This window comes from Bidens hawaiensis, unplaced genomic scaffold, assembly GCF_021521415.1.
Source record: "Bidens hawaiensis isolate Kalapana, Puna unplaced genomic scaffold, B.hawaiensis_p1.1 tig00004685_1, whole genome shotgun sequence".
NCBI lineage: Eukaryota > Viridiplantae > Streptophyta > Magnoliopsida > Asterales > Asteraceae > Bidens > Bidens hawaiensis.
The window spans coordinates 1158729-1186515 of record NW_027491287.1 but is presented as its reverse complement, the minus strand read 5'-3'; the positions used below and the strand labels follow the sequence as shown (position 1 = coordinate 1186515).

Genomic DNA, 27787 nt, shown 5'->3' with positions numbered 1-27787 from the left:
CCACAGGAGAACCAGCTAGCTCTGTGTGCGAGTGGCATTAAATTATCTCCAATATAATCAACAAAGTACGATTCCATTTGTTTGTATCCATAACAATGAGCAAGATCTTACCTTTACTCATTATAACCATAAATTTAAGTTTCATTAATCAAAGTCATCTATAAATCATGAAAAGTTGCATGTTTCTAATCTTTCAACCAAATTAACAACATGAAGTTATAAATATTGACAAATTTAAATAAAGCATTTCCGATCATTCGCTTTTACTTCTTTATGGAATACGTTCCGTCTCTAAGCTCTAACTTCTCCTCTGCAACAAAGCCCGACAAGAAGCTTTGAAGTTGTTGGACTGATTTGTCGTAAACGGGAGGATTTGCACAAAATATCTGCAACAACAAAACAAAAATATTATCTTATTTGAACAAAATGACGAAAATACCCTTGAGTAATAACAAAAAACCGTTTGTTACCTTGAGACTGTTATGAATCCGCTCCAGTCCCACGCTACCGACATTTTTAAGCATTCCAAAGATATATTTCTGTACCAAAAGTTGAAGCATGTGTTAAATGAGTTAAATACCGCTTAGTTGATATCGTTAATATATTAAAAATGTACCTCAAACACGGTCATTTCTTTTCTTAGCTGATCTTCAACTGAAGCCACTGATGTTTCAGCTTCATCGTCTGCGCCCAAAGCCTCATTATTAACGGTTTTGCCACCATCCGCCATGCCATCCACTAGCGTGTACGTGTGGTCAGTTGAGTCAGCACCTGCTGACTCAGCAACAATCCCCTACATCACATTAAGAAGTTAATAAAGTTTGTTGGTTACTATTAGCTAGTGTTGACCAAATGTTGACTTTGTTAAATACTATCAGTTGGTGTTGACCAAACCTTGACTTTGTTAGTTACTATTAGCGAGTGTTGACCAAACGGTTGACTTTGTTAGCTTTCTGCTACGTAAGTTAGTTAGTTCTTATGCAACTCGATTATAATATTATATATAGAGATGTATATAGTCTCTCTTTTGTAACTAATATAATAACATACAAATGTTCATAAAAACCAACCTTCGTTATCCAGAAGTTTATCCGTCTTTGAAGTGTGTCCACAGGGACCCCAATAGCAGCTGCAAGATTCTTGGAGGTCCAACTGAAACAAAAAATATAATATATGTTGTGTGAAATGACCAAAATACCCTTACTTCGCATATCACAGGGACAATTTGTGTAAATCAAGACTTTACCTTGTTTGATCCTGAAATTGCATAATGATTAAAGCATGTACGGGAGTGACCGTGAACTGCAAAGTCTTATCTCCAAATTCCAATTCCAACTGTCACGTGAGTCAAACGTTTCCGTTTAATAAGTAATAACGATAAAAAAACGAATCGAAAATAAAGTTAAATAAAATGTGACCGACCTTCACGGTACCAAGGTTTTTCTTCCATAGAAGCTTACGGGGAGTTTTGATTTCGTGAAATCTTTTAGCATAGTCGGTCAAAAGCTGGTCAACGGCCTCTGGTAATTTCACATCCTCTTCCTGTAATTTTATATTTAATTAAAGGTAAATAAAAATATATAAAGTGATAAGTCATAATCTCATACCTGGATAGGTGGCCAGAAATTTGAAGATATGATCGAAGCATCAAGAATATCAAATGAAAGCTCGTTATCGGTATAAATTGGGAACAACGCTAAAAAAAAAAGATGTATTAAGAAAGGTGTTTGTTATAACTAGCATTATAATGTTAAATTTATTATATACCTGTTTGAGATGATTTATTTATGGTGGCTTTTACATTCGTGTTTGTTCGTTTTGAATCAATTAAATCATTAAGCATGATTTCACATTTCTGCATGCTGCTTTCACCAAAATGTATCTGAATGTAATGATAAAAATTATAACATAATTAGATGCTAATAATTCAATAACCGAATGTCATAACATTTATTTGCAAAACACTTACCTTAAGCAGCTCTAACGTCCGTATTTCAGTGTCGATGTCGTAATCGGTTTTGTTAAGAAGCTTTTCAGCTAACATAACACGATACTCGTTTATTAACTGATCTTTTGAACCGAGGATGCTAACAATCATCCCGAGTACATCTACTTTTCTTCTGTACCGACTCCCCTTTAACGGGTCAGCCTCAACCGGGTCGGGTTCCCACCTGAAAACGTGTAAATTTTTTTTTTTAAATTGACCAAAGGTGTTTCGGGTCAACCCAACAGACCTATTTTGACCCGAACCTGGGCCTGTAAAGTGTAAACGAACCAAACATTCAGTGAACCGTTCGGCTGGAAGTTAGTTTATGTTCGTTTATTTAACAAACAATAATAAACAAACATGAAGAAGTTCATTTCCTTAACAGCACGAACAAGAAAACCTTTTCGTGTTTGATCGTTAGTTCGGTTAAAGTTTAATCATAAGTTCATAACTACCGTTGGATATCTATCCATGTTTGCTTGTCATCACCATGAATATCATCTTCAAGACTGTTGCTTTCTTGATTTTCTTCATCTCGGTTCAACTCTTCCAGAAGACTATCTCCGTTTCCCGGGCCGCTATTATTGCCACCTGTACCGTCAGTAAGCATGGTCACGATACATTTAATGGTATCTTTCCTTCCTCTTAAATACTCCCGAATTGGTTCACCAACAGCTTCTAGAAACACTCCTGCAGGGTCTATTGTTCTAAGTGCCTTTATAGTTGAAACATATTGATGCAATATATCATTCGTTGACGCGCCGGCTGTCAGTAATCTGTATCTCAGAGCGGAGATGAACGAGTTGACAAGCTTCGAGTGTTGACCGGTGGACTCGAGACATTGTTTCAAATCTTCTATCGCCGGAGCACTGATGACATAATTATAAACATTTGTTATTATAGCTTTAATTTTGAACTTATTGTAGTACTAATAAGTAATGTTAAATACGATTTAAGTCCCTGTGATTTGACCCAAGTTTAAATTTGACTTTTTTAGTCCAATAGTTTCATATTCATATCACTTGTCCGGCCCACTAACTTCATCCAAATTTTCTGTTTACTTTTTATTAAAATACCAACAATACCCTTGGACTGTTTGTGTTACTTAAAAATAATAATAAAATCTTTAGGGCCCATTTAAAACATCACAAAATAAAAAAAAATAAATAAGTGGGTCCCAAAGATTTTATTATTTGGAATAACACAAGTATTCCAAGGGTATTTTGGTCTTTTTAATTAAAAGTTAACGGAAATTTTGGATGGGGTTAGCGGGCTGATTGTTACGAAAATAAAACCACCATATTCAACTCTAATAAGTAACAACAATATCTGGAAAATTAACCTGTCCGGATAATCCACGATGATCTCAAACAGTTTAGCGATTCTCAAATCTTGTAAAGTTTCATAAGCAAAATACTCCAATCTTAACTGCCATCTGATAATCCCTTCAGATGGTTTACCAGCTTTGTGATAGCAAGATGACGGAGTCGATGCTAAGGGCGATTTAGCTATTTCAGGGCTGAGATTGCTCATTGAATCACCAAGATAATCAAGAAGTGCATGTAAAAACTGCAACGGTACAGCCTGTATCCATCCCTTAATAGATTCCAAAACAGACGTTCGGTAATCATCGCCAGCTAGATCAAAAACTTTAGCCTGTAACGATAATGTAAGCTAAAAAAAACTTATAATAAAAATAAGTATTTAATAAGTTTAACACATAATGTTCACCTTTAAGAGTAAGAATATTGTGGATGCGTATGCGTCTTCGGTCATAGATGTGAATCCGAGATTTCTGAGGTTATGAACAACCATTCCTATGTTTCCAACTAACTTGTTCAGCAAGGATTTGTTTTGATCATAGGTTCCATCAATATCCATGTTTCTAGGTTGATCATCGTCTTCGTAATCTCCCGCCATGATTGTACTTAATTCCTCTAATCTTCTTTTGAAATACAAGTGAAGTATCTCTTAAACATGTTAAAAAATCATAAATATTCAAAATTCTAACTCGGTATAAGTTATTATGGTCTTTAATTATTGATATTGCCAAATAAAAAGAGAAATTGCATAAAAAGGTAACCATTTGAATTCATCTTCAAAAGGTTCAATCTTTTAAAGAATTCATAAACGGTAATTGATGATGTGGCGGTTGACGTGTCGCTAAGTTTGACTATGTTGACTTTATTTTCTGACATGGCACTTGAAAATCGGTTAACTTGATGAAAACCTTATTTCAAGATTTAAGCTTAAAAATTTGATCAAAATTGGTCACCTTTTATATGCAAATTGCGTAATTGACTATTATAGAAAAACATAATGGACAAAGTGTGTTGATTAAAGTTAAAACAAATGTGTTTATAGAATGCAATAAAGTTAAGTTAAAAAAAGCAAGAAAGTGCGTAATAAAGTCTTCAGAAACACCTACCAGTAAAGTGACGTGGCATGGTGGTCATAAGAACAGACGATACAATGAACCGATATTTAGAAAAGAAGATTTTCTCCATATCTAAAGAGTACCCGTCTGTTGATGTATTACTTTCTTGGCATAGTAGTAAAGCATTAACCAACATCGATAAACACTTTTCTTGGTATTGATTTTCCCGTGATATTTCTTCCAAAGCCTTGCACAATACTAACTCCACCGCCTCCTCTTCCATCTGTTTAGAATATATACCAAATACATAACTTTAAATTACAAGTAAAAATTAATACTTTATGAAATTTCAAATTGAGACAAAACCAAATGCGTATCATACATTTTCGTCATTAACTACCGAGTCTGTTATGTTTTTATAAGCATCAAAATTCTTCCAAAACTTCGGCGCATAGCTTTTCTCTAACATGCCCTGCTTACATCAAACAACATTAATGATTCAGACGAGTGCCAGTTCAATACACGTGGCAGCAATATAACCAACAAATACATGCTTAAACATACTAAAAGACGGAAACACGGAAGCCTCAGTGATATAGCATACACGAACACGTATTTGCTTCGCTATCGAATTACCACTATGCCAAGTTTTAATTTTTTTTCTTTTTTAAAGTAAACATTTTTTAACTCAACCCATTTTGACCCGAGACCCGTTATGACCCAATCCCTTTCAACCCAAACCTGTCATCGCCTGAACCAAAATAACCTTTTTTAGTCGATCTGTTCTAACCAAACCAAAGTAACTGTTTTGAATCGACCTATACCGACCCGAACCAAAATGACCTTTTTAATCGACCTCTTCCGACCCAAACCAAAATAACCATTTCTAATGGACCCGTTCCGACCCGAACCAAATTAACCTTTTTGAATCGACCTGTCCCGACCCGAACCAAAATTAACCTTTTTTCATCGACCCGTTCCAGCCCAAACCAAAATAACCGTTTTGAATCGACCTGCTCCAACCCAAACCAAAATAGCCGTTTTGAATCGACCCGTTCCGACTCAAACCAAAATAACCGTTTTGAATAGACCGTTCCGACCCAAACCAAAATAGCCATTTTAAATCTACCGTTCCGACCCAAACCAAAATAGCCGTTTTGAATCTACTGTTCCGACCCAAACCAAAATAACTGTTTTGAATCGACCCGTTCCAACCCAAACCAAAATAACCTTTTTGAATCGACCCGAACCAAAATTAACCTTTTGTAATCGACCTGTCCCGACCCGAACCAAAACAACCCCTTTTCAAATCAACCCATTCCGACCCAAACCCGTTCCAACCCATGACCAAAACCCACCCGACCCGACCCATTTGCCAGTCCAACCATTCACACAACTGTAAACTAAACTATATTACAACCTAATAAACTAAAACATACCTGTAACGATATCACAAACTGTTCTTCAACCAACGACCGAAGCCTATTCTTGCACAACCCACACACGTCCAACTGAAACTTGGAATAATAATCCGATAAATTAACACCATCGCCATTAACAATCGTTTCCGTAACCAAACAGAAGCTGTTCCAGTTCTCTAACATCTCAAAGATCGAAGCTTTATTAACCGAATCCAAAACCCCCAAATTGCACATTGATGATATCGCGTCTACAGGCATTTTGTGGCGGATTTTGATCAAATTAAAAACCTGGGTTTAATGTTAACAGCAGTGAGGATCAATTAGTGTGTGAATTGGAGTTTGAAGGATATTAATTTGAAGTAGTAGATGAAGGATGTCAAGAATATAGAACCCTAGGTTTTTGCCGCCATTTTAGTATTCAAGTATTATGAAATCGGGTTTGGGTTAACATTGACATGTTTTGTTAGAACTATAAACTTTTATAAACAACCGAACACTCACGAGTTATCTTCACAAAGAGAAGAAATTATATAAAACTAAATTACACAAATTCGATCAAACTAGCTATATATGCTTAGACCAGACTTTAATATTTCATATTATCTCAAATGCCTAATTATAATTCCATGGAATGCCTCGTTTTCAACAACTGCTAACTTGGTGGTCTTGTGAAGCTCCTAATTTGTGTATGATATAGTAGTTTTGGGCCGAGCAGTTGAATATCGTTTTAGTGAATGAAAAATTAAACTGGTTGAATTGGATATCACTGGTCATTTCAGCGGTATGGTTTTGATTAACGACAAACAAAAATGGCTGAATCCTGTCTCTAAATAATAAAAGTTAAACACCTAATTTGATTTAGATGGTTGGTCTTGAGATCTAACTCGGATCGAACATTAAGCATAAAGATTTGAATCTTAGATCAACCCAATTGTTGAACCTGTGTTTCACTTGCATGATTTGATCGATTTATGCTACCTGCACGCCCCTAAATTAGAATTGTTGAAGAAGTTTGTAGTTTCCATGAAAAATGCTTGAAAAAAAGCCCGTTTGTAAACAAGTCGATCCATCTTGATTTGTATATGACTCGAGCCCGAGCCAAGGTTGGCTTGGCTAGTGTTTTGCTTGATTGGTTCACTAAACACACATCTAAATTTTAATATTAATGTTAAAGTAACCAGGTACTAAAACCTACGACATTGCAGCAACAGGAATTCTGTCGGTATTAGTTAGATTTCTTACGTTAACGATAGTAAACCCAAAATATAAATTAGTAAACTCCCGTAATAATATAGACACTCATATAACTTAAATACATGTTTAAAATTTATCAATTAGTAAAACGTGTTAGTTATGGATGCGAGTTGTCGCGACCCACAACCATTCCCAAGCCAATGTCGATTTAGCTCAATATACATAATACAATACAATAATAATAATAATAATAATAATAATAATAATAATAATAAACCAAGCAAACAAAAATAATACATATAACATTATATTTTTTAGTTTATAAATTTTACATTATTTTTTTATTATTTTGAATTAACAAATCTTTTTATAGAAAAACCGACGAACCATGAGCTTTTTACAAGCCGAACCCAAGCTCGACTTAATGTTAATATAGCTCGTTAAAATAAGCGAACCGAGCTACTCGAAGGTCGAGTCCGTGACTCTCCTCGTTTACTACATCCCTGTCCTAACTTCAAGACTGTTGTTGTAACCGGAGTCCGTGAGTGATCGATGAGATCCATGGCTCACGACCAACCCGAACCACAGCCCACAACCATCAATAAGATCGGTCTAGCGTCACTCTCTGCCATGGTGGCTGAAACCACCACTTTCCCGATCGATATCATCAAAACTAGACTCCAATTACACTCAACCAATCGTCCAGTCTCTGCCTTCCACGTGGCATCCGATATTATCCGTAAACAAGGCGTCACTGGCCTCTTTATCAGACACCTCTTCTATACGCCCATTCGAACCGTTGGCTACGAACAGTTACGTCACGTTTTTATTCAATCTGATAATGGGTCTATTGATTTGCCAATTAAGGCGCTAATTGGAGGTGTTTCCGGTGTTATTGCTCAGGTAATTTTAATAAGTTCAAATTTAAAACCATAATTAGTACACAGAAGCTATGCAGTCCATATGAGCTTGAAATTAAACGGGGCAGCTTAGATAGGCTCTAGCTCGATTTTGAAGTTAAACGAACCTAAGATCGAGTCAATGAGCCGAGCTTGGAACGAGTTTGGCTCGGTTACAAAAATGAGCCAACTCAACTCGGGTTGTTTCAAATCAAGTTTTTTTAGGTAGTATTCGAGCTTTTATCAAGCTTTCGAGCGAGAGACACAAGCCCGAGCTTCAAGCCACAAGCTTTTTGAACAACAATATTGACTGATAGTAGAGAGACTGATATATCACCCATATTTCGCCCTGCTTGCGGTGTGTGTATATAATGTATATATGTGTGAACCCTCGGGTGGGCAAAAGTGAAATTACACTAATTTTGACGTAATTTTACTAATCTCGTGAAATTAACGTTAAAGTGGCGGAAGGTTAATCATGCATCATGTGGTGACGTTGATAGCCGAAAGACAAGGGTGCATGCACCAATCGGCGGAGTCCCGATGGTTGAGTGTTATGCGCCTTATGTCCAAGGCTTGATACAAAACTACTATCCAGCCGGGGGTCTCAACGGAAGCAGCATCTCTATTCCTAAAGGGTAGAGGTAAAGCTGTCTACATCTTACCCTCCTCAGACCTTACCATAGCTTTGCTATTTGTGGGATATACTGAGTACGATGATGATGATATATTGATATATCACCGATATTCACGATATTAGTGTTTTAAGTCTTGATCGGTTCCAACTTGCTACGATTGTTAGTGTTTTGCAAGTTGCAAAAGGATAATTTTTTAAATGGTAGGAGGAGAGTATACTGAATTATTAGTGTTACATTGCTAATTTGCTATATATATATGGATTTTACATGATATAAAAATTACTGATTTTATATCTGATATTTTTCTGCATTAACTGCTTAGCACAGAAGATGGATTACTTCAACTTGTTTTTGGAGAAAGTTGTTTAATTTGTACTGAATTTAGGATTTAGGGTTTATAAAATGTGATGAAATTGCAAACCCTGCTGTTGAAATTTGGGCGTGCATGATTTGGTTTGAGTCGGTTTTGGGTTTTTTGGGTTGTCATCTAAGCTTGAAAATTTTGGGTCGGGAAAAAAGTTAGATCAAAATAATGAATTGGGCTTGAATTATATATTTTTTTTATAATTAGTGACTAATTAATTAGTATACATTTGAGCTAAATAATTTGAGTTATGGATTTATTAAATTCTTATAAGTTCTTATGAATTTTGGTGAGTTAAGTTGTTTGGATGAGAAAACATGCGAATTCATACACAGAAGATGGATTGATTTAACTTGTTTTGGGAGGAAATTGTTTAGTTTGTGAATTTGTACCAAATTTAGGATTTAGGGTTTATAATAAGTGTTGAAATTAGGGGTGCAAACGAGCCGAGTTGTTTGAGATCGGATTGATATGGGAAGATTGTTTAGGTTCGTCGAGTCTTAAAGATCTTTGTGTGTTTTTTTAAATTCTAGCTCTTTTGGACTTCTATGCATTAATTTCACACTACACTACCGAGCTCGAGACGTGCTTGGGCTCATTTAAGGTGCTGCTCACGAGCTCGACTCTAGCTTTGGCTCGTTTAAGTGCTGCCCACGAGCTCGACTCGAGCTTTGGCTCGTTTAAGGTTTCTCGAAATATATAAGAATAATTAAAAATGTTAATAAATAATACACGAGCTCGAGCCTTGTCAAGCTCGGGCTCATCTTGGCCCGTTTGCACTCCTAATTGAAATTGTACATTTGGGTCAAAATTAGTCAATACTTGGTTTTAATAGTGCAGGTAGTGGCTAGCCCTGCTGATCTGGTAAAAGTCAGGATGCAAGCCGATGGGCGGATGGTTAGCCAAGGGCTCCGGCCACGATACACCGGGTCAATTGACGCCCTAACGAAAATCATCAACACCGACGTATTTAAAGGACTTTGGAGGGGTGTTATTCCAAATATTCAAAGAGCATTTTTAGTAAACATGGGCGAATTAGCTTGTTATGATCATGCAAAACATTTTGTTATTAATAGTAGCATTGCTAACGACAACATATACGCGCACACTTTAGCCTCTATGATGTCGGGCCTCACGGCTACAACCATAAGCTGCCCGGCTGACGTGGTTAAGACGCGAATGATGAACCAGGTGGGTAATGGGTATACAAGTAGTTATGATTGTTTGGTGAAAACTATTAGATTTGAAGGGTTTAGAGCTTTGTGGAAAGGGTTTTTTCCTACTTGGGCTCGGCTCGGGCCTTGGCAGTTTGTGTTTTGGGTTTCTTATGAAAAGTTTAGGTTGATTGTTGGGCTTCCTTCCTTTTAAAACGGGCTTTTTGAGCCCGGCCCAATATTGGACCGGTTAACGGGTTAAATGAGGGCATTTAAGTTCATCCAGTTTAGTTTATTTCATGTGTAACATTATATTTTTTTCTTCATGAATTAGTTTCTTCTAAACATTTGAATAATCATATTTGTTTTATATAATAGTAATATTTAAGCATAGTTACAACTTTATATAGGTGTCACACCATGGTTTTAGGCCTAGCTGGGTGATCAATAGTTATTTTATGTATAACATTTATGTAGCAGAATAATTAAAAAGTTTTAACACCTTATGAACTTGAAAACATTATTGAATTAATACAGGGGTAAAAGCCATTGTTTTACAAAATGGTAATTTGAAAAAGACTTTATTTAACTAATACAAGGTAAAAGCTTTATGGTTTATAAAGTTGGAAAAATACCAAGTCTTCAGGTTTTCTTTGGATTAAGAATACTATGTTGGAAAGATTGGTGTTGTTTTTCCTTTTAATGTTGTTTGTTGTTGGTGGCTCTAGCGTCTTGCTAGATTGTTGTAATTAATGAAAGTTATCGTTCTATAAATGATAATAACTCGTACAAGGTTTTGAAAGCATAAACGTTTAGCTGTGAGGTCTTGTTAGTTTATATTCTAACTATCTATCATTGAACTATCAACCTTCAAAATCTATCATTCTGCGCGATTACTTGAAAAATACCTTAAAAATAATATGCTAGCATTACTATTGGTAAATACCAATAACTCATGCATTTTATATAACATTATATATTCATAGTTTTACAAAACTTGATCATATTATTGACATGTTTCTTTATGAATTGGACCATCAAGTTAAGAAAAGTAGTAATACAACTAGAGTAAAGGGGTCTAGCAAATATACCTAAACAACAATAGACCATAAATTTCACAACCATGGGTATGAAAATATAAGCCACCAACCAACAACTTACCATTTGAGCCACACAACTTTTGTTTAGGTATATTTTTATCTCAATATTTATATTGTAGGCCAATGCTTTGCTTTGGTTAGAGGAAATATTATAGCCTCTGTTATAGCCATACCTACTTATGCGAGAAAATAATTACATATCAATATTAAAAAAAAAAATTGACTAGGACTGACAAATTGTAATCTTAAATTAGTAAATGAGTTAATTTAAGTATACTCAAATTATTCAAGGAGTAAAAAAGAATTAAATTAAAAATGGTAGTCCGAATGAGCTATATCATCCTTTACTATGTCTCCATTATACTATGTGTAGTAGAGGCGTACAAAATTTTGTGTGTGTGGGTGTGTGGGGGGGTTTGATTTTCGAGACGTAGCGCTACGTCAACAAATTGACGTTTTTTAGGGGTGTAGTGGTTTTGTAGCCCAACTTAGCCACATATATATATATATATGGGATGGATCATGCGAGAAGTAAATCTCAATCATTCATTACATAAATCAATGGTTTATGTTACACGATGGCATTTTTGTAAATAGTGTGAGAATTTGAACAGATCTATTTGCCTAAAAGGGCAAAAACGTCAATATGGTGTAGCTTACATTAAGTAACATATGGAACATTAATCCCTCCTTTTACTTCAAAACTGCTTGACATAATTACTAGTCGTGAAATCCTCTTCCCATAAGAAATTGATATGCCAAATCGAGAGGTTTAATTTGACATTTGGGTGTTCATAACAAGCAATCGATCATCTTTGTTGTGTACAAAACTAGGTTTTGAAGGTTAATTGGGGGTCATATGCTATAGTGACCGAACCCTACACAAGAAATTAAAGGTATGTTGGAGAAATTGTGTTATTTTTTTTTTTTTGCCAAAGTAGCATATAAAGTAAATAATGCATACACATTGATCTAATTTACTTATAGTTCATCATATTGCCATACACCTAAACCTTTGGTATATTTATGTTGGGGTTCCCAAGAGTTATTTTTGATAGAATACAAAGTGAAATCTTTCATTAGAGTAGGTGTTTGATAGAATACAAAGTGAAATCATTCATTAGAGTAGGTTCATGCATGTGTAGTAAGTAATATTTGTTGTGGATTTCGTTTAGTTGATGCTTCTGTATTATTTCATTTTTTTTTCATGTGTGTGTATTTTCGTTTTCAAAACATCTTGTTGTTAGTGTAGTTAGTATAAACTGACAAAGGGTACACATCTTGTTAGATTGAATAGCTATTAATAATTGAGTACTAGGCACTAATGTAGCTGCCTGAGTCTCTATTTTTGATATAAATAAGTGTTGTGTATGCTTTGTAGTTGAGTAATGGTCTACGTAGGATGTTATGATTTAGTTTATTTTACAGAGTCTATTCATTTGGTTTTTTTTGTTTATATTTATTAGGGATGTTCACGGTCCGGTTTCTTTTTTTTTTAATATTGTAAACCAAAACCACACCGTAGACCTTTTAAACCGAACCAAATCAAATCGTTAACAGTTTGGTTTCACGGTTTGACTTGTTGCGCTTTTAATCTTTTATATAAAATGTCCGCAGAAAAGATAGAACATGCAAGTACATCTTTCAAGAATTTGCAGAACTTAACCTACTAAACACAAACTTGATAAACTAACAATGTTGTCAACAAACAAACATAACCCAAATTTGTAAAAAAAAATTGCAGAAAGCCAAATTGAAATATTGTTGTTAGCACGTCTTTTTTATTTACTGTATTTTAATTTCAATATGCAGCAACTACTTTAATTGAATTTTATGTAATAATATAATCGTACATTCATACTATATAATACTTAAAAAATATATATATCCAAATTATACGACCCGGTCCGGTTTTGCACGGTTGGTTTTCAGTATAAAGCGTAAACCAAATCGTTCATTGCGGTTTTAATATTTTGAAACCAACCAGCTGAAAGTTAAGACAAAAAACCAACCGTAAAACTAAACCGATGAGCGGTTTAGGCGGTTTCACGGTTTCGAACCAAACCGTGAACACTCCTAGTATTTAATAGTAGTAATATAATATTTAGGAGTGATGTATTTGTTTCAACCTGTACACGTAGTATGCGTTCTCTGTAAGACAATATATTGGCATGATTGATTGAATTTATTTGTTCCTACACCTACTATTTAAACACTGATTGTGATTTATATTTACAGGTCAATGTCGCAAATACTTTCTTTCACAATGTCCAATAGTAAGTTGATTTTTATGTTGGATTTAAGCGTTTGTTTGGTACAGTGTATTGTACTTAAAACAGTTAAAAATTTTTAACATATTTTTAATGTTTTGTTTTGTGTTAGATAGAGAGGAAAAGTGAAGGGATCGTGAAGAAAACCACTATTTCCAGATTTATACATGATTCGCCGAATACATTTGATGCTGAAGACGAAAATAAATATAAAATGAATGGTTTGTTTCTTTTAATCCAGTTGTTCTTGTAAATTGTTGCTTAGCTAGTTGTGGGTGTTGTGTAAATAAACGTGAAAGGGGTCGACAAAAAATTTACAAAAATGATAATGTTGGATGGGGTTTATGTTGTGTAACAGGGAAGGAATATTAGATGTAACTTCTTGTCATAGCGGACAGAATATATATTATTTTGGGCATTCCATTTATTTAATAAAGTTCATGTAAATACATATTTTATAAGTAACATTTTATCATCCTTGTTGTGCATGCAATAGATGTTTAGAACATGGATACAACATAAACTTATTTGATACACCTTTTGATGTGGGAAGTTGTTTCTTTTATCTGATTTGCTATAAGCTTATTTTGTGGGTATGCATACCTACATACATACACAACATACACAAACCAGAGATACTTGCATACCTGTCAACCGACCTACATACATTCCTAAACACTCACATACCTACAAACGAACACACCTACATACACCCATATACCCACATACACACACAAACCCTCAAAAGATTCTAGCCAACATACAAAAATACGAAACCAACATACATAGATGCTTATTGACCGACCCACTTAAATACCCAAATACCTATGTACCTACATACTAATATACCTACATATGTACATACCTACATACCTTAATACCTACGTACCTACATACCAACACGCCCACATACCTACATACCTACCTACATACATGAATGCCTACATACAATTCAAAAAGAAACGTTTCTACATTGCATTCAAATAATACGAGCCTACATACCTACTGACCGACGCACCTACCTATCGAAATGCATATGTACCTACATACCAACATACATACATAAGTATCGTCACACCCACATACATACCTACATACATATACGTACGTACCTACGCACATGGATAGGTACCACTACACATTCGTTCATACATACTTGCTAACCTATATACATGCATACATAAAGACTCTATTACCTGCACACACATGCACACATACTTAGGTAGGTGTATCATATACATGCTTCCCTAGACAAGTACATACATACATAAGTAAACACGTACACACTTAGGTACATATCATATACATGCAGTCCTACACAAATATATACCTACCAACTAAAAAACACTTACCGACCTTCATACAAACATACATGTGAGAATGACGAAAAAACAACTTGTAATAGAAAATCAGAAACTTTAATAGTAAACGTAGATAACAGTTAAAACAATCACATGGATGCTTAAATAATGAAAAACATAGAATACCAAAACACAAATGTTAAAAACACAACGTAACCTTGCAAAACATAATATAAAAAAACAACACATTTTTATTCATAGGAACTCGAATCGGTTTCATGGCATAAATCCCCAGTTTCGCCGCTTTCATCGTAATCTATAGTTTGTTTACCCCTCGTTGTTGCCAATCCTCTTCCCTTCGTTCCTTTAATTTTCGAACTTTCTCACAGTTACAGGAACTATGATCGTGAACATATTTATTGCATTTTTTTACACAACCTCTTTGGTTTCTTACTTTCTTCTTAGCTTCCTCGCTAGGCCCTGTCTTGCATTTATGGGAACCGAAACTCTTATTTCTTATTCCTTTGGGTGCAGAACCCAGCGTTGCCTGATCGCAAACATGTCATGTAACCAATTGTTGTCACCTAAGTTAAATTCTTAATCAGTTTATATCACCTTGATTCAAATGTCTCTGGTTTAATGAATACGTTCCAAACCAGTTTATGAACACGACCCCTGATTTTTTTTTCATTAAGCTTCAGCTCGCACTTAAGCTACATAATTAAAAAAACAAACAAAAAAGACATAAAAATCCAAATAAACATGATGTAGGATTTGTTTGGTACCATATTATGTAAAAAAACAACATGGTTGCTGAAAAAATTGTAATAACATCAAATGTTTCAAAAAACATATAATTACTGGTGGGTGTGTGGGAGTGAATTATAGGGTTCAGTCTACTAGTATTTGGTACACACAACAATACATAGATAAGATGCATACATTTTTCATTAAAAAAAATATATATATCAATGATATATTCAAATACTTCAACTAGTGAAAATTCAATACAAATCAACCCTAAATGTAATAGAATACTCATTTAATGTCTAGAAATTGTTAATCCCTTATAAAAATCGACATTAGGTATTGCAATAAAATACAAATTGTTTTACTTTAAATTGAATTTGAATATAATCATTCTACCGGGCAGTAAAAGAATGTTTAAAATTAAGTTCTATATAAAGGATTTGAATGAAACCTGATTTTTTGATGTTGATATGATGATGTATTATCATGTTGTGGCAATCCTCGCATAATGAATTCATCAAATAGAGCTCGATTTAGGGCAGAATAAAATTAGGGATAATAGTCGATTGGTGAATATATAATCGAATTACACATTATCGTTCACAAAAAAATAATATGCAAATGGATATCGAATTAGCTATTGTGTTGCTAGAAATATGGGATTGTGAGGGATTGATGTTTTTGTTCTTGACGGTTGAAAATGGTGATAAACTGATGATATTTAGAAAAGAAAATAATATTTGAATATGGATTTAAAATTACCATATATAAGATTTGCATAAATTACTAACATACCCTTGTATATAATTAAAAAGAAAAATAAAAAGAAATTATATGATTGGTTATAATTACTTCTCGCACTTTTCGCGCTAAGAATACTTCTGAAATGAACCTAATCCTATATATAGGTATATATATATATACTAGTTTGATCCTCCCGTGTTACAGGGGTATATTCAAGTTTTTGTTTCAATCGTTTTGTTATTTTATGATGATTAATTTTATTTTTTAACGTAATTTAGTTTTAATTTAATACATATATATTAGTTTCTTATTATATTTTTTAGCTTTTGAGTTTTTTCAATTGAGATGTGTAGGTTTTTTAGATTTTTAACGAACAAACATAAATGGACACGAGCATGTTGATTTTTTTAAATAAGCAAACATGAACAAAAATATTTGTCTAATGAAAAAGGGGATGTTAATGTAGTTGACAATGTGGGTAGTATCGGAAGTTAACCCGCGATAAAGATGATAGACCAACAACAGATAACATGTAAAGGAGATAATTAAATTAGGGTTTAATGATAGTGTTTATCAATAAATGGGATCTTATAACCCATTTGAGGGCTATTAGGGTTTGGTAAGACCCATAACTCGTGTAAATTATTCTTTGATGATTAAGGGGTTATTTCACAAATAAATGAGATGTTATAACCCGTTTAAGAGTTATCCGAGTTTGGTGAGACCCATGACCCGCAAAATTATTGTTTTATTATGAAAGAGTTTCATAAATATATGAGATGTTATAACCCATTTAAAGACTATCTGGGTTTGGTAAGACCCATACCCATGAATTTGGGTAAAATGCATGAGAATCCTCTATTAGAAATCAAGCAATCTGGTGGCTCTAGAGAATGGGGGGAACAATCTGAGAGCGACACATAGGATTTCATGGTAGTAATTATATAGATAGTTAGATATATATCTATACTATATATAAAGCATGAGTGACGGACCTCTTAATTTTTAAGAGGTACCAAACTTGTTGCTTTTAGTACAAACTATAATGTATAATATTAAGACATTTTAGGGGCAATTTTGTATTTTGACAATTTTGTCTTTTAGCATAACCAAAATCATGTTACGGTTTATTTTTAATTTATTAAAAAATAATTACAATTTTGGTCCTTTAACTTTAATCACATTTTGTTAATTTATATAATAGTTACATATATACCCCTTACTTTAAACCAACTACCCCGACGATGTTTAAATGTTTACTTCACACGCTAATATTTTTTAAAAACATTATACTATAAAAACGAGTATTTTATTCTCTTTAATTTGAGTATGATATTGCTAACCTTTTTTCATTTTAAAAACTTAACGTGTAACGTGATTACCATTAAATACCGACAAACGAATTGGGCGGTTTCGGCTGTTCAGGTCATGGGTCTAAAAGGTTAAGGTTGGAGTAAGTCGATACAAAAAGGTTAATTTGGTTTGGGTCAGGACGGGTTTGGCCTGAAAGGGGTCACGTCATAATGAATTTCGGTAAGAACATTGTCAAGCGAAACGGGTTGCGGGTCAAGACGAGTTCAATGTAGCGTTACATGCGCACCAACACCTGACTGAGCGTGCACAGTCGTTGTGACGTGCTTACTAACACTAGTTAAGATTTCAATGCCGCAATACGAGCATACTATCGTCGGGTTACGCACATACTATTGTTAAGTCACACATATACAGAAACAGTAACACCGGTTACGCATCCGATGTCATGTTTGCATACAACCCCGCCGCATCCCTCGGGCACGCAACTAATATGTATATATATATATATATATATATATATATATATATAATTTTCCCACTTCCACCGGTGACAAATCTATGTCTCCCACCCCCTATCTCTCTACATATCGCCCGAGGAGGGGATATTGTAGCCGAAATTTGCCCTAAAACATCGTTTTGAAATTCGGAATAACACTTAACGATGTTAAGTGTTTTTTAACAGAGTTCCATTGAGATAAAAAATAGTCAAAAGATTAGACCATTGACAGAGATTTTCAAAGGTGAAATCATTATCGGGTAATACACAAAATGCGGAGTTATTTATTTCCGTCTTATAAAATTATTATATTATTCTTATAAAATGGTGATATTAAAAAAAAACATAATCAATGCATGTCTTCTGCCTGTTTTATTATCGTACAACAGTTAATTGTACGACATAGAATTCCTAGTAATTAATACGTCTTTTTTCTATATGTAACATCACTGTCAAAGTATAAATATAAAACATCGTTATTATCGTAAAAGGATAAATTGGTAAGCATCTTAAGCCGTTAAAAATAAGAGAAATTGGTAAGCATTATCATATTGTATATATTATGTTTATTATTCGGGTTTTGGTTAATTTAGGTATGGTAATTCAGATAGTTCAGCCAGGTTACCCGGAAAGTTTTATGTATAAGAGCATTCTCAATCCGTTTCCTAAAATAATGTGAGTGGGATTTGTGAATTATATAGTATAGTTATAAGTGGTTATGAATAGAATAGAGAGAAAATGTTATATGAGAAAAATAAATTTGGGGATTCACTATACATGCCGTATAATTTTTAATATTGTTTGAAAGTACGTGGTTGTGAGTAGAAGAGAGAAAATATAATGATAAATGTATAAAATGTATTATTTAATTAAACATGATAGAGAAATGTATGAATTTTTAGTGTAATTATATGATATATATGAATATACAGTATGGAATGAGCTGGGAATGCTCTAACGTTATATCCACAAATCAATCGGTATCACAATCAGCTTCATCTGCTTGGGTTGTTTGGTTATCGGGTCCAATAGATCGGGTTTGGACAAACTTGCTAAATAATTTTTTTTTCTTTGGCTTACTTCTTGCCCTTTTGGTCCTAATGTTTCCCACTCATGTTATTTGGAAAATTAATATAATTCAAGATAGAACATAACCTTCATACTATTTGGAAAGTTATCGCGTATTCATGAATTCTTGGTAACATGCCAAAAGTTGAACCTATGTAGTTCGGTTAAACGTGTGACGGGTTATTCAGGTTTTTGATGTTTAAAGGTCTAACCGGTACCGGATTATAGAAACAGTCAGGTTTAATTCTAGGACGGTTAAAAGCTTAAAATGTACGGGGCTATTACAAAAGTAAATGTACGACATAGAATTTTTACTAGGTAATAATTGACGTTATTATTTATTAGACTGAGGGGTGTGGGGGCTTTAACGGAAGCGCTAGAGCCCCTCCGCTCGCGCCCCCAGGCGCTAACACCACACCACCAGGGGCGCTAGCGGGAAAAACAAGGCAGGCGTGAGCTGGTTAGCGGGAGAAGAGAGAGAGGAGGCACACCTTTTGATGTTTTTTGGACCGTTGGGGAGCCGAAAAAACCAAAAAAAAAATATATTTTCTATATAATTATACTCCATTTCACCCATTTTTATACCAAAACTTCAAATCTTCACCCAAAATCAATTCATCTTCTCAATTTTTTTTTTAAAAAAATGGCTGGAAATTGGTTCCCAGACCTTGATTCAGATTATCTTGACGACGATTTATGGTCGTCACCGCACCAACCGATATTTTATTCGGAGCCGCAAGAATCATCCGGCTTTCAACCATCAAACACACAACCGTCTCCTAACTTTGTTGTTCCGGAGACACAAGAATCACAAGGTGAAGCTACGGGACCAAAAAGACGCGTCCACCGGAAAAAACCAGTTGCAACGGACGGGTCGGGACCGGCTTCGACTCCGAGGACGAAACGGAAAACCACTCCGTGGTCATCGGATGAGAAGGAAGCCTTGTGTCGGGCTTGGATAGTCATTTCTGAGGATCGGCGTTGCGGTAATTGTTTTAACGTTTTTAAAAAAGATTTTTAATAAAAAAGTTAAATAAAAAAGTTAAATGGAAATCTAATTTATTTATTCATTTTGCAGCCGACTACCAACAGAGAAAGATTTTTTGGACAAAGGTTAGGGAGACGTTCTACATGCTCGTTGGGAGTACAGAGCGGAACGCCGATATGATTTCGGGTCGGTGGTCCGAAATCAGAAAATTTGTCAGCTTGTTTACTAATCTTTTCAACAGGAACAACGGTCGTATGAGACCAAGTGGAAGTGATGATTTGGCGGTTTACAATTTCACGGTCGAAGAGTGGAAGCAGGAGTGTTTGCGGAGGTATGAGATGGTGAAGACGTGGGACGATTTAAAGTTGTGGGACATGTTGAAAAGGTGTTCCAAGTGGGTTGAGCTGGTGGCGCCGGACTTTGATGCGGAAGTAGGGCCGAAACGGACTAAAACTAGTTCGTCTGGAGCGTATAGCACTTCAACCGGGTCGGATTGCCGAGTTAGATTCGACCTAAACATTGCGGAGGAGGAAACGTCTTCACCACCGAGGAGGCGGCCATTGGGAAGGGACGCCAAGGGGAAAAAACCGGCTGAGGGGGAAGCCGTAAACATCGCCAATCTTGTTGAATCCCTCAATAAACTCAACAAAACCATGGAGGTGGTCTCTTATGACAAAAAGGAAAAAACTCGAATGAGAGATTTGGACTTTCTTACTAGAGACTTCAGTAACCTAAATCCGGTCGATCAAATGCTAATGGAAAAGCAAAAGGAACGTATCCGAAAGAGGTTGATCGAAGAAGACCAAGCCGAAGAATAAGAAGAATGTTTCTTTTTAGTACTTTAATTTTTATTTTATTTTTAGATATTAATGTGTTTTTTTATTAATGTGTGTTTTTTTAATATTTTATGTGTTTTTTTAATAATATGTTATTTGAATATATTTATAAAAAAAATAAAAAAAAAAATTTTCGCTGGAGCCCCTGCTGAAGCCCCTCCCTCCACACCAGGGGCCAGAGGCTCCATCAGGGGCTCCAACACCCCCGTTATCCAGTTTCTCTCTCTGCCATACGTCATAATATTATTGGTTCTTGCCCCCACTAAAGCCCCCACACCCCTCAGTCTTAGCATGTCTCTTTTATAGTTTTATACGTATGTAGCGTCACCGTCAAAGCATAAATTGAAAGTGTTAGATATTCGTAAGTGTCACAATCGCCATTAATACATTTCACACGTGAACTTCCACTAATACATTTTACTTGAGATTAAAAAGTAATATAATCATAAAATGTATGATTTTAATTAAATTCTTGAAATTGATTATTCATAAATTCAGTTTCGTTATTAATTCTAAACATTTTTATTAATTACCAAACTGATCTTTAATTAAACTTTCAAAATGTCAAAAGTTCGAGGAACGTCCAAGCCAAACTCTGAAACCAGCATGAACCAAGTTAAGATATCATAGCATTGCTAAAGCTGGGTAACAAGACTCTCCAAATTAGAGAATGCAGTGACCTAAACATAAAAGAAAGTCGACATTCTAAAATGTTTTAAATTTTATCATATACACTCAAATACTTCGAGAATAATCATATACAACAATCAAGAAATTAACGTATGAATCGTGTTTACTTGTGACTATTAATGAGCCCCATAAATCTAAGCGAACTAATTCGTTAACTTCCTTAACGTAATGATCAACTTAAACAAAACGTCATACGCTTTATGCCGGATCTGATCACAAGGAATAGACTTAGGGGATGTTTGGGATTCTATATTTTTACGTATCATAGTTGGTATATAATTATTCTTACAAAATGTACGTGCAAGTAATCATAACAGGCTGCTCCTGCCTTTTCTTTATTATTCTTTATTATGAAATTTTAATTGAATAATATTGTGAGGATCTTCTCGCAGCATAAGCAATCCTTCTGGAGGCATTAAGAAAACAAATCATAACCAAAAGACCGTGAACGTACACACATCATCATGAAATAACCAACCGACAAAACATTGAAATGAATTAAGCACGACATTTACATATCTATATATGTCTGTCTACCAAGGTTCCTGTTTGTAACTAGTATTTTTACTTAATCCGGTTGTTAGTTGTTGCCAGTCGGCTTTTCAATCCATCTTCATGCTTCAAGAGCATAATAATTTTGAGTGCAGTTTTGCAATAAATGTAACAAACTGGACAAAAATCTGGAATATAGATTTCCAAATCTATCAATTATCTTTATCATGATTTTGAATTTTTTTTTTCATTTTCTGTAAAATCGACCACCTAAATGTCATGTTACAAGTTAATGCATGTGTTTCCTTGTTTTGCTGAAATAGTTAAGAACAAGAAAGAATGAAATATGGATTGATGAGTAGTTATGATTAGAAAAAATACATAACTGAGCTTGATTTTATTTTTTGTAACATATGAGGTACTAATCTTTTTTCATGGGATTACAATGCTTTCTATCTTTTCTCATACGGCTAATAGATCAAAAAGAAAGACAATGACTAAACAAAGAGATATTATATATACTAAATTCAACAACCTAGTTCATGTTCTTAACTACAAGTTCTATAAGTCATATTGCAAACACAAAGACTCTTATAAAACTCAAACAGGAGGTGAGCATTGGCTCTACATATTGTTCAAATGTCACGTAAACTCTTTTGATAACCATGTCGTCAGTGATTCCTTGGTAAACTCTGTTCATAACCCGTCGATAAAATTCTTCATCTATGAGACCCAATATCCAATCACTACTAGAGTGTTGGACTTAATTGGATCGAGCAACACAATCAACACCGATATTTTGTGAGAACTCTTCACGACTCTTTCAATATTATTAAGAATGACAACCACACAAAATATAATAACCCTAAACCATCTATTTATACTAAAACCTTAAATTGCTCACCAAGAAACCTAATTAGACACAAACTGGTAAACTAAATAAATTAATAATAATAATAACCAAAACTTATTCTTAATTTAATAAACTAAACCGACTCAAACTCAAACTCTTTAAACTTTAAACCTTTATCAAGATTAATCATTCATAAAGAACATGGTTTTTTTACTGCATTTACGGTCGCAATTGACCTGCTGCGACCGTTTTACGAACCTAAGCGGTGGAAAAACACCCGTCGCAATTGCCTTATGTGATCTTGCTTGTGATGAGCTTTTTGTGACCGCATGGCCTAATTTGTACCAAGTATATGTACCCAAGATCTTAATTTGATAAACCTTAATGACTACAAATACTAATTAATCTATGAAACTAAATGACCTTTGTCAAACAAACTCATGGAATGATATAAAAGATTCAAATTTTTTACTTTAAATGGAAACAAAAGCCTTCTACTTAAATTCTCATTGATGTTGCTTCCTCTAATTCCATCCAGCAAATTAAAGGTTTGAACTTATTGTCAATTGAAGATTTAATCAAGGTTGTTGGGAAGAAACACAAAGGTTTATCATTTAATCAAAGGTAAAACTCTTTTAATATATATATAGTGGGTTTTATTATTTGTTAATGGTTACAAAAGGTTGGAAAGGAATACAAAGGTTTTTCATTTAATCATAGGCATGAATCTTTTAATATGTAGGCAATTTTACCTTTCAATTTTTTTATTATAAGGTATCAAGTATTGTATATTATACATGAAATAATGTTGTAAAACTCTTAAACTTTTGAAGTTCTTAAAATCTCATTATCATATATTTTATAATATAATATAGATAAAAGATTCAACTTTTTACGGTCATTAGGAGGATAATAAATGTTCATTTTTCTATATTACATTTGTCTAAAAGTATTCAAAATTGATAACATGATATATATATCTTGGACATCGACCGCTCGTACGATTCATCTATAAATTAAAGCATGCATGAATTAAATGAACAAAATGAATTTGATTGTAGTGGCCAATACCTACTTTTTTAAATACCAATTTGTTGCGGTTAAGGAGTACATCATATCATCCATTTCATCCCACAACTATCTTTTGTTACATTATGGTGCATGGCCATATATGGGCTCCATGTTGGGCTCGTGGACATCAACGGGCTTGGCTAAGTTCAATCCGATGGGGTGTTACGAGACATTATGGGCCCGTGCGGGTGTGGAAGTAGACAACAAGGGATAGACAAGGGACCGGAAGTAATGAAGATTTCCTTAATCTTATTTTTTTAGAACGTCGATTTTCTTGTGTGTCAGGCCATCACATCGCACTCCCCATAATTTCCTTAATCTTTTGATAAAACAATTTGGATTTCTTATTTTATTTATTTGTTTTGTGTTTGAATTAAAATTTCCATCTACTAGTTGGGATCTAAGGGATTTTTTTCCTTTTTTTTTAATAGTCTTCTTTCTTGAAGAACTCAATAAAAGCTTTCATTATACTTAGATGAAGAACTACTAAACAAGCAATTCATCATATGTAATAACCCTTAAAAAACCTAAAAGAAGGGAATTGTAGGAGTTTGATCAAAAGGACTTTCAGCCTAGCCGTTATGATTGGTGTTAATTACCAAAGGACTTTTTACCTAGTGGTATCGAGGCATTGTGTAAAATAGTTGTCGTTCTTAAGAGTTTGGGGTTTCTGAGTTCAAGCCCTAGCATTAGTTAAATATTGGGAGCAGATAATTAGAAGACTAGATTGACGTAAAAAATAAAAAATCTAGGCATCATAATTGTTGTCACACTTGGTACAGTAAATTTGTTGTGTTTGCTTACCTCATACTAGTAATGGTATCATGACACATTTATTCCGATACCTTTATGTTAAATGAAAGTTCGTATGTGTACATAGTAGTAGTTGTGGAGTATTCTATTCTCTTCATTACTGATTGAGTCATAAACCTTGGTAGCTATGAACAGCAGTTACAGGAAAAAAAAAAGTAAGTGTGTGTGTGTTGGGGGTTGGGTGGGGGGGGGGGGGTGGCGCTAATATTATTCATGAGAATTTTAAAAACCAAAAAAAAAAATAAATAAATAAAAAAAACATGTTATTTTGTTTTTTAAAAATTTAGAAGACTTTCTATGAACCTTTTTTGACATTCTCATAAAAAAACATGTAAAAAGCACCGACATATTAACCACAAGACCCCCGTTTCAGCATGTCACATATGTAATATCCTATGTAAAAATACATGTAGCATATGTAACATGCGAAAACAATAATTTTTCTAAAATTCTGTTGACGTTTTTTTATGACGAAAATACTCCTAAAAGTGTATTGTAAAACCCTTCCAAATTTCAAAAAAATAATAATAAAAAACATTTCTTTTTATGCGATTTTTAAAATTCTCATATATTACCCTATAATGTGTATGTATTAATTATTTAGAATTTAGAATGTCCTATATGGTTGGGGCTTAATGATGCATGAATAGCGTAGGTGTCTCAGACTATGTATAATCAATAATTATATTTAATCATTATTGATATTGACATTACATAATTTCTTTCCTTATATAGTCCTCTTTCCAATTAATTATCAAACTACACACTTCCATATATACTCGCCTTTCCCTTTCATCTCTCTCTCATGTTGTGTCCTTAACATTATGACTAGAGTTCCTTGATGTTTTAAAACATATATAGGAAGAATATATAAGGTACACACCTAGCTAGGCCCCTTTTCAAGTGTAAAAGATAGACTTATAAGATGGTAAGCTCCGAGAAGAAGATGAAACAAAACAATAGTAATATTGTTGAGTTAGGAGTCGGGATCATGAAGAAAGGACCATGGACACCCGAAGAAGACCGAAAGCTAATGTCCTATGTTCAACAATTTGGCCATGGAAGTTGGCGTTCTTTGCCCGCTAAGGCCGGTAATCATATGCACTAGCTCCCATGCATGCATCTTAGTTATTTTTTGTATGGTCATTAAATATGCATTGTTTTGACGTGTAGGGCTTAAGAGACGTGGAAAGAGTTGTCGGTTAAGATGGACGAATTATCTGAGACCATATATCAAGAGAGGCAAGTTCAGTTTGGAAGAAGAAAGGACTATTATTCAACTCCATGCTCTTCTTGGTAACAGGTACTATATGATTATTTAGACCCCCATGGGTTACAATTAATGAATTAATGTTAATGGTCTAGGGCAGGTTAATTTCACTTTTCTTTGTCAAAATTTTGTTACAATGAGATAGGAACCTACTTAAAAACAAACTATATTTTTTGATCATTAGATGATTTAAGATTATAAGTACATTTATATCATAAAAGCACTATTGGGCGGTGGTTCCTCTTCTCTTCTTCTTGAACATCGAACGAAAAAGGACATTATGGGTGATACCTTTGAATGTAACATAACATTGGGGAGGCTCTTTACTTTTAGATAGTTTACTACCCTTGCAAGCATTACATTATTTTTTTTTTTACTTTTGGAGTCCGCTAGAGTGACAAGAGAACTAGACAAGCTTTGTTCGGGTGACAAGCGAACCTTGTTAAGTTTTCAACAAACTTAACTTGTTGCTTATTGTTATTGACCAAACTCTATCGAATTCGTTGGCCACACAAGCAAGATAGTGAACTATCTAGAACTAAGTATTTCGTTGAATCATAAGCCACCTAACCCAAAAAAATAAAACAAAGTGCACCAACAAGAAGTTGTGATTAGCAATCTCTTCCTACAACTACTTGGATGGTTCGAATCTAATGTTATATATTTTATGTATAGATGGTCAACTATTGCTGCTCACTTACCAAAAGGGACCGACAACGAGATCAAAAATCATTGGAACTCTCATATCAAAAAAAGAATGACTAAAATGGGTATTGATCCAATGACCCACAAGCCAAAAAGTGGCACCCAAGTCTTAGGCTCCAACCTCAATCACATGGCTCAATGGGAGGCTGCTCGGCTAGAGGCCGAAGCTAGGCTTGTTCAGAAACCGAAGACCAATTCAACCTATGTTAACAATTCAACATCTTCTATCCACGACCTCTATAAGAAAACACCTACAAACATGTCAACTCCGTATCTACCATGCCTTGATATCCTTAAAGTCTGGGCAAGGAAACTTATGGTCAAATTACTCAATCAACAACGAGAGTCTCCAATCACTCCTATCCACCTCAAATGTTTCCCGTTGCTTCAGTACCAACCATGCCTATATTGAATAAAAACGTCGAAAGCAATGGTTCGTGCTATCAATTAGGTCCTACCGCGAAACACAATGATCAAATCGAAACACAAATGGGGCCGTTTGAGGAATTCAAGTACGCTAACGACGAAAACTTCATCATTGGCAATCCTTTGAGATCCCCCGAATTGTGGGAAGAATTTGTTGTTCTGGATGGTGGTTGGAATAGTGTAGCCAATAACTTTGCCATGATCTTTTCGCCGCCGGCTTCTCCAGTGTTTTAATAAATTATCTTGGTAATCAAGAATGGTACGTAATAAGTGATGACAACTAGTTTAGATTGGTTTCATTGTCAGGAAATAAAAACGTCTAGATTAATAATAATGTTTGATAATTTTCTTTATTAAATCAACCGTTATTTTTGAGAATTCTTGAGGAATGTTTGTACGTACGTACACAGACTATCTGCATGTGTAGAAGTAGCTGGTACGCCAAATAGTATTTAATCATCTCATTAGGGTTTTATTGGAATATAGTAACAAGTTCAAAAATATGCCATGGCCACTAAAAAGTCTAAAATAATAAAATTATCAATATTTCTAAGAAAAAAAACTTA

The 27787-nt window shown here is 34.3% G+C and overlaps 2 protein-coding genes and 1 pseudogene across 2 annotated transcripts; 2 read left to right on the top strand and 1 right to left on the bottom strand.

The window, feature by feature from the left end:
- Positions 1–6216, bottom strand: LOC143627632 (anaphase-promoting complex subunit 2-like). Its single transcript, XM_077097413.1, has 15 exons — positions 5804–6216; positions 4747–4836; positions 4416–4647; positions 3719–3957; positions 3330–3643; positions 2443–2856; positions 1970–2171; positions 1768–1882; positions 1608–1696; positions 1423–1542; positions 1247–1335; positions 1071–1152; positions 617–793; positions 471–539; positions 1–386 (listed from the first exon to the last, which is right to left on the bottom strand). Exons 1-15 carry the CDS (start codon positions 6041–6043, stop codon positions 264–266), a joined length of 2595 nt encoding a protein of 864 aa, XP_076953528.1. The 5' UTR covers positions 6044–6216; the 3' UTR covers positions 1–263.
- Positions 6217–7540: 1324 nt separating this feature from the next.
- LOC143627567 (mitochondrial uncoupling protein 3-like) lies at positions 7541–10377 on the top strand. Its single transcript, XM_077097354.1, has 2 exons — positions 7541–7882; positions 9721–10377. The coding sequence occupies exons 1-2, from the start codon at positions 7541–7543 to the stop codon at positions 10246–10248; spliced, it is 870 nt and encodes a 289-aa protein (XP_076953469.1). The 3' UTR covers positions 10249–10377.
- A 15368-nt stretch (positions 10378–25745) lies between these two features.
- On the top strand, positions 25746–27468 carry LOC143627566 (transcription factor MYB106-like; annotated as a pseudogene).
- The last annotated feature ends 319 nt before the right edge of the window (positions 27469–27787 follow it).

Coding starts and splice junctions, on each gene's coding strand:
- LOC143627567 (XM_077097354.1), top strand. CDS start 7,541: ATGGCTCACGACCAACCCGAACCACAGCCCACAACCATCAATAAGATC. Junction 7,883..9,720: donor TTTCCGGTGTTATTGCTCAG/GTAATTTTAATA, acceptor TTAATAGTGCAG/GTAGTGGCTAGCCCTGCTGA.
- LOC143627632 (XM_077097413.1), bottom strand. CDS start 6,043: ATGCCTGTAGACGCGATATCATCAATGTGCAATTTGGGGGTTTTGGAT. Junction 3,644..3,718: donor CAATATTCTTACTCTTAAAG/GTGAACATTATG, acceptor TTATCGTTACAG/GCTAAAGTTTTTGATCTAGC. Junction 1,883..1,969: donor GGACGTTAGAGCTGCTTAAG/GTAAGTGTTTTG, acceptor CATTACATTCAG/ATACATTTTGGTGAAAGCAG.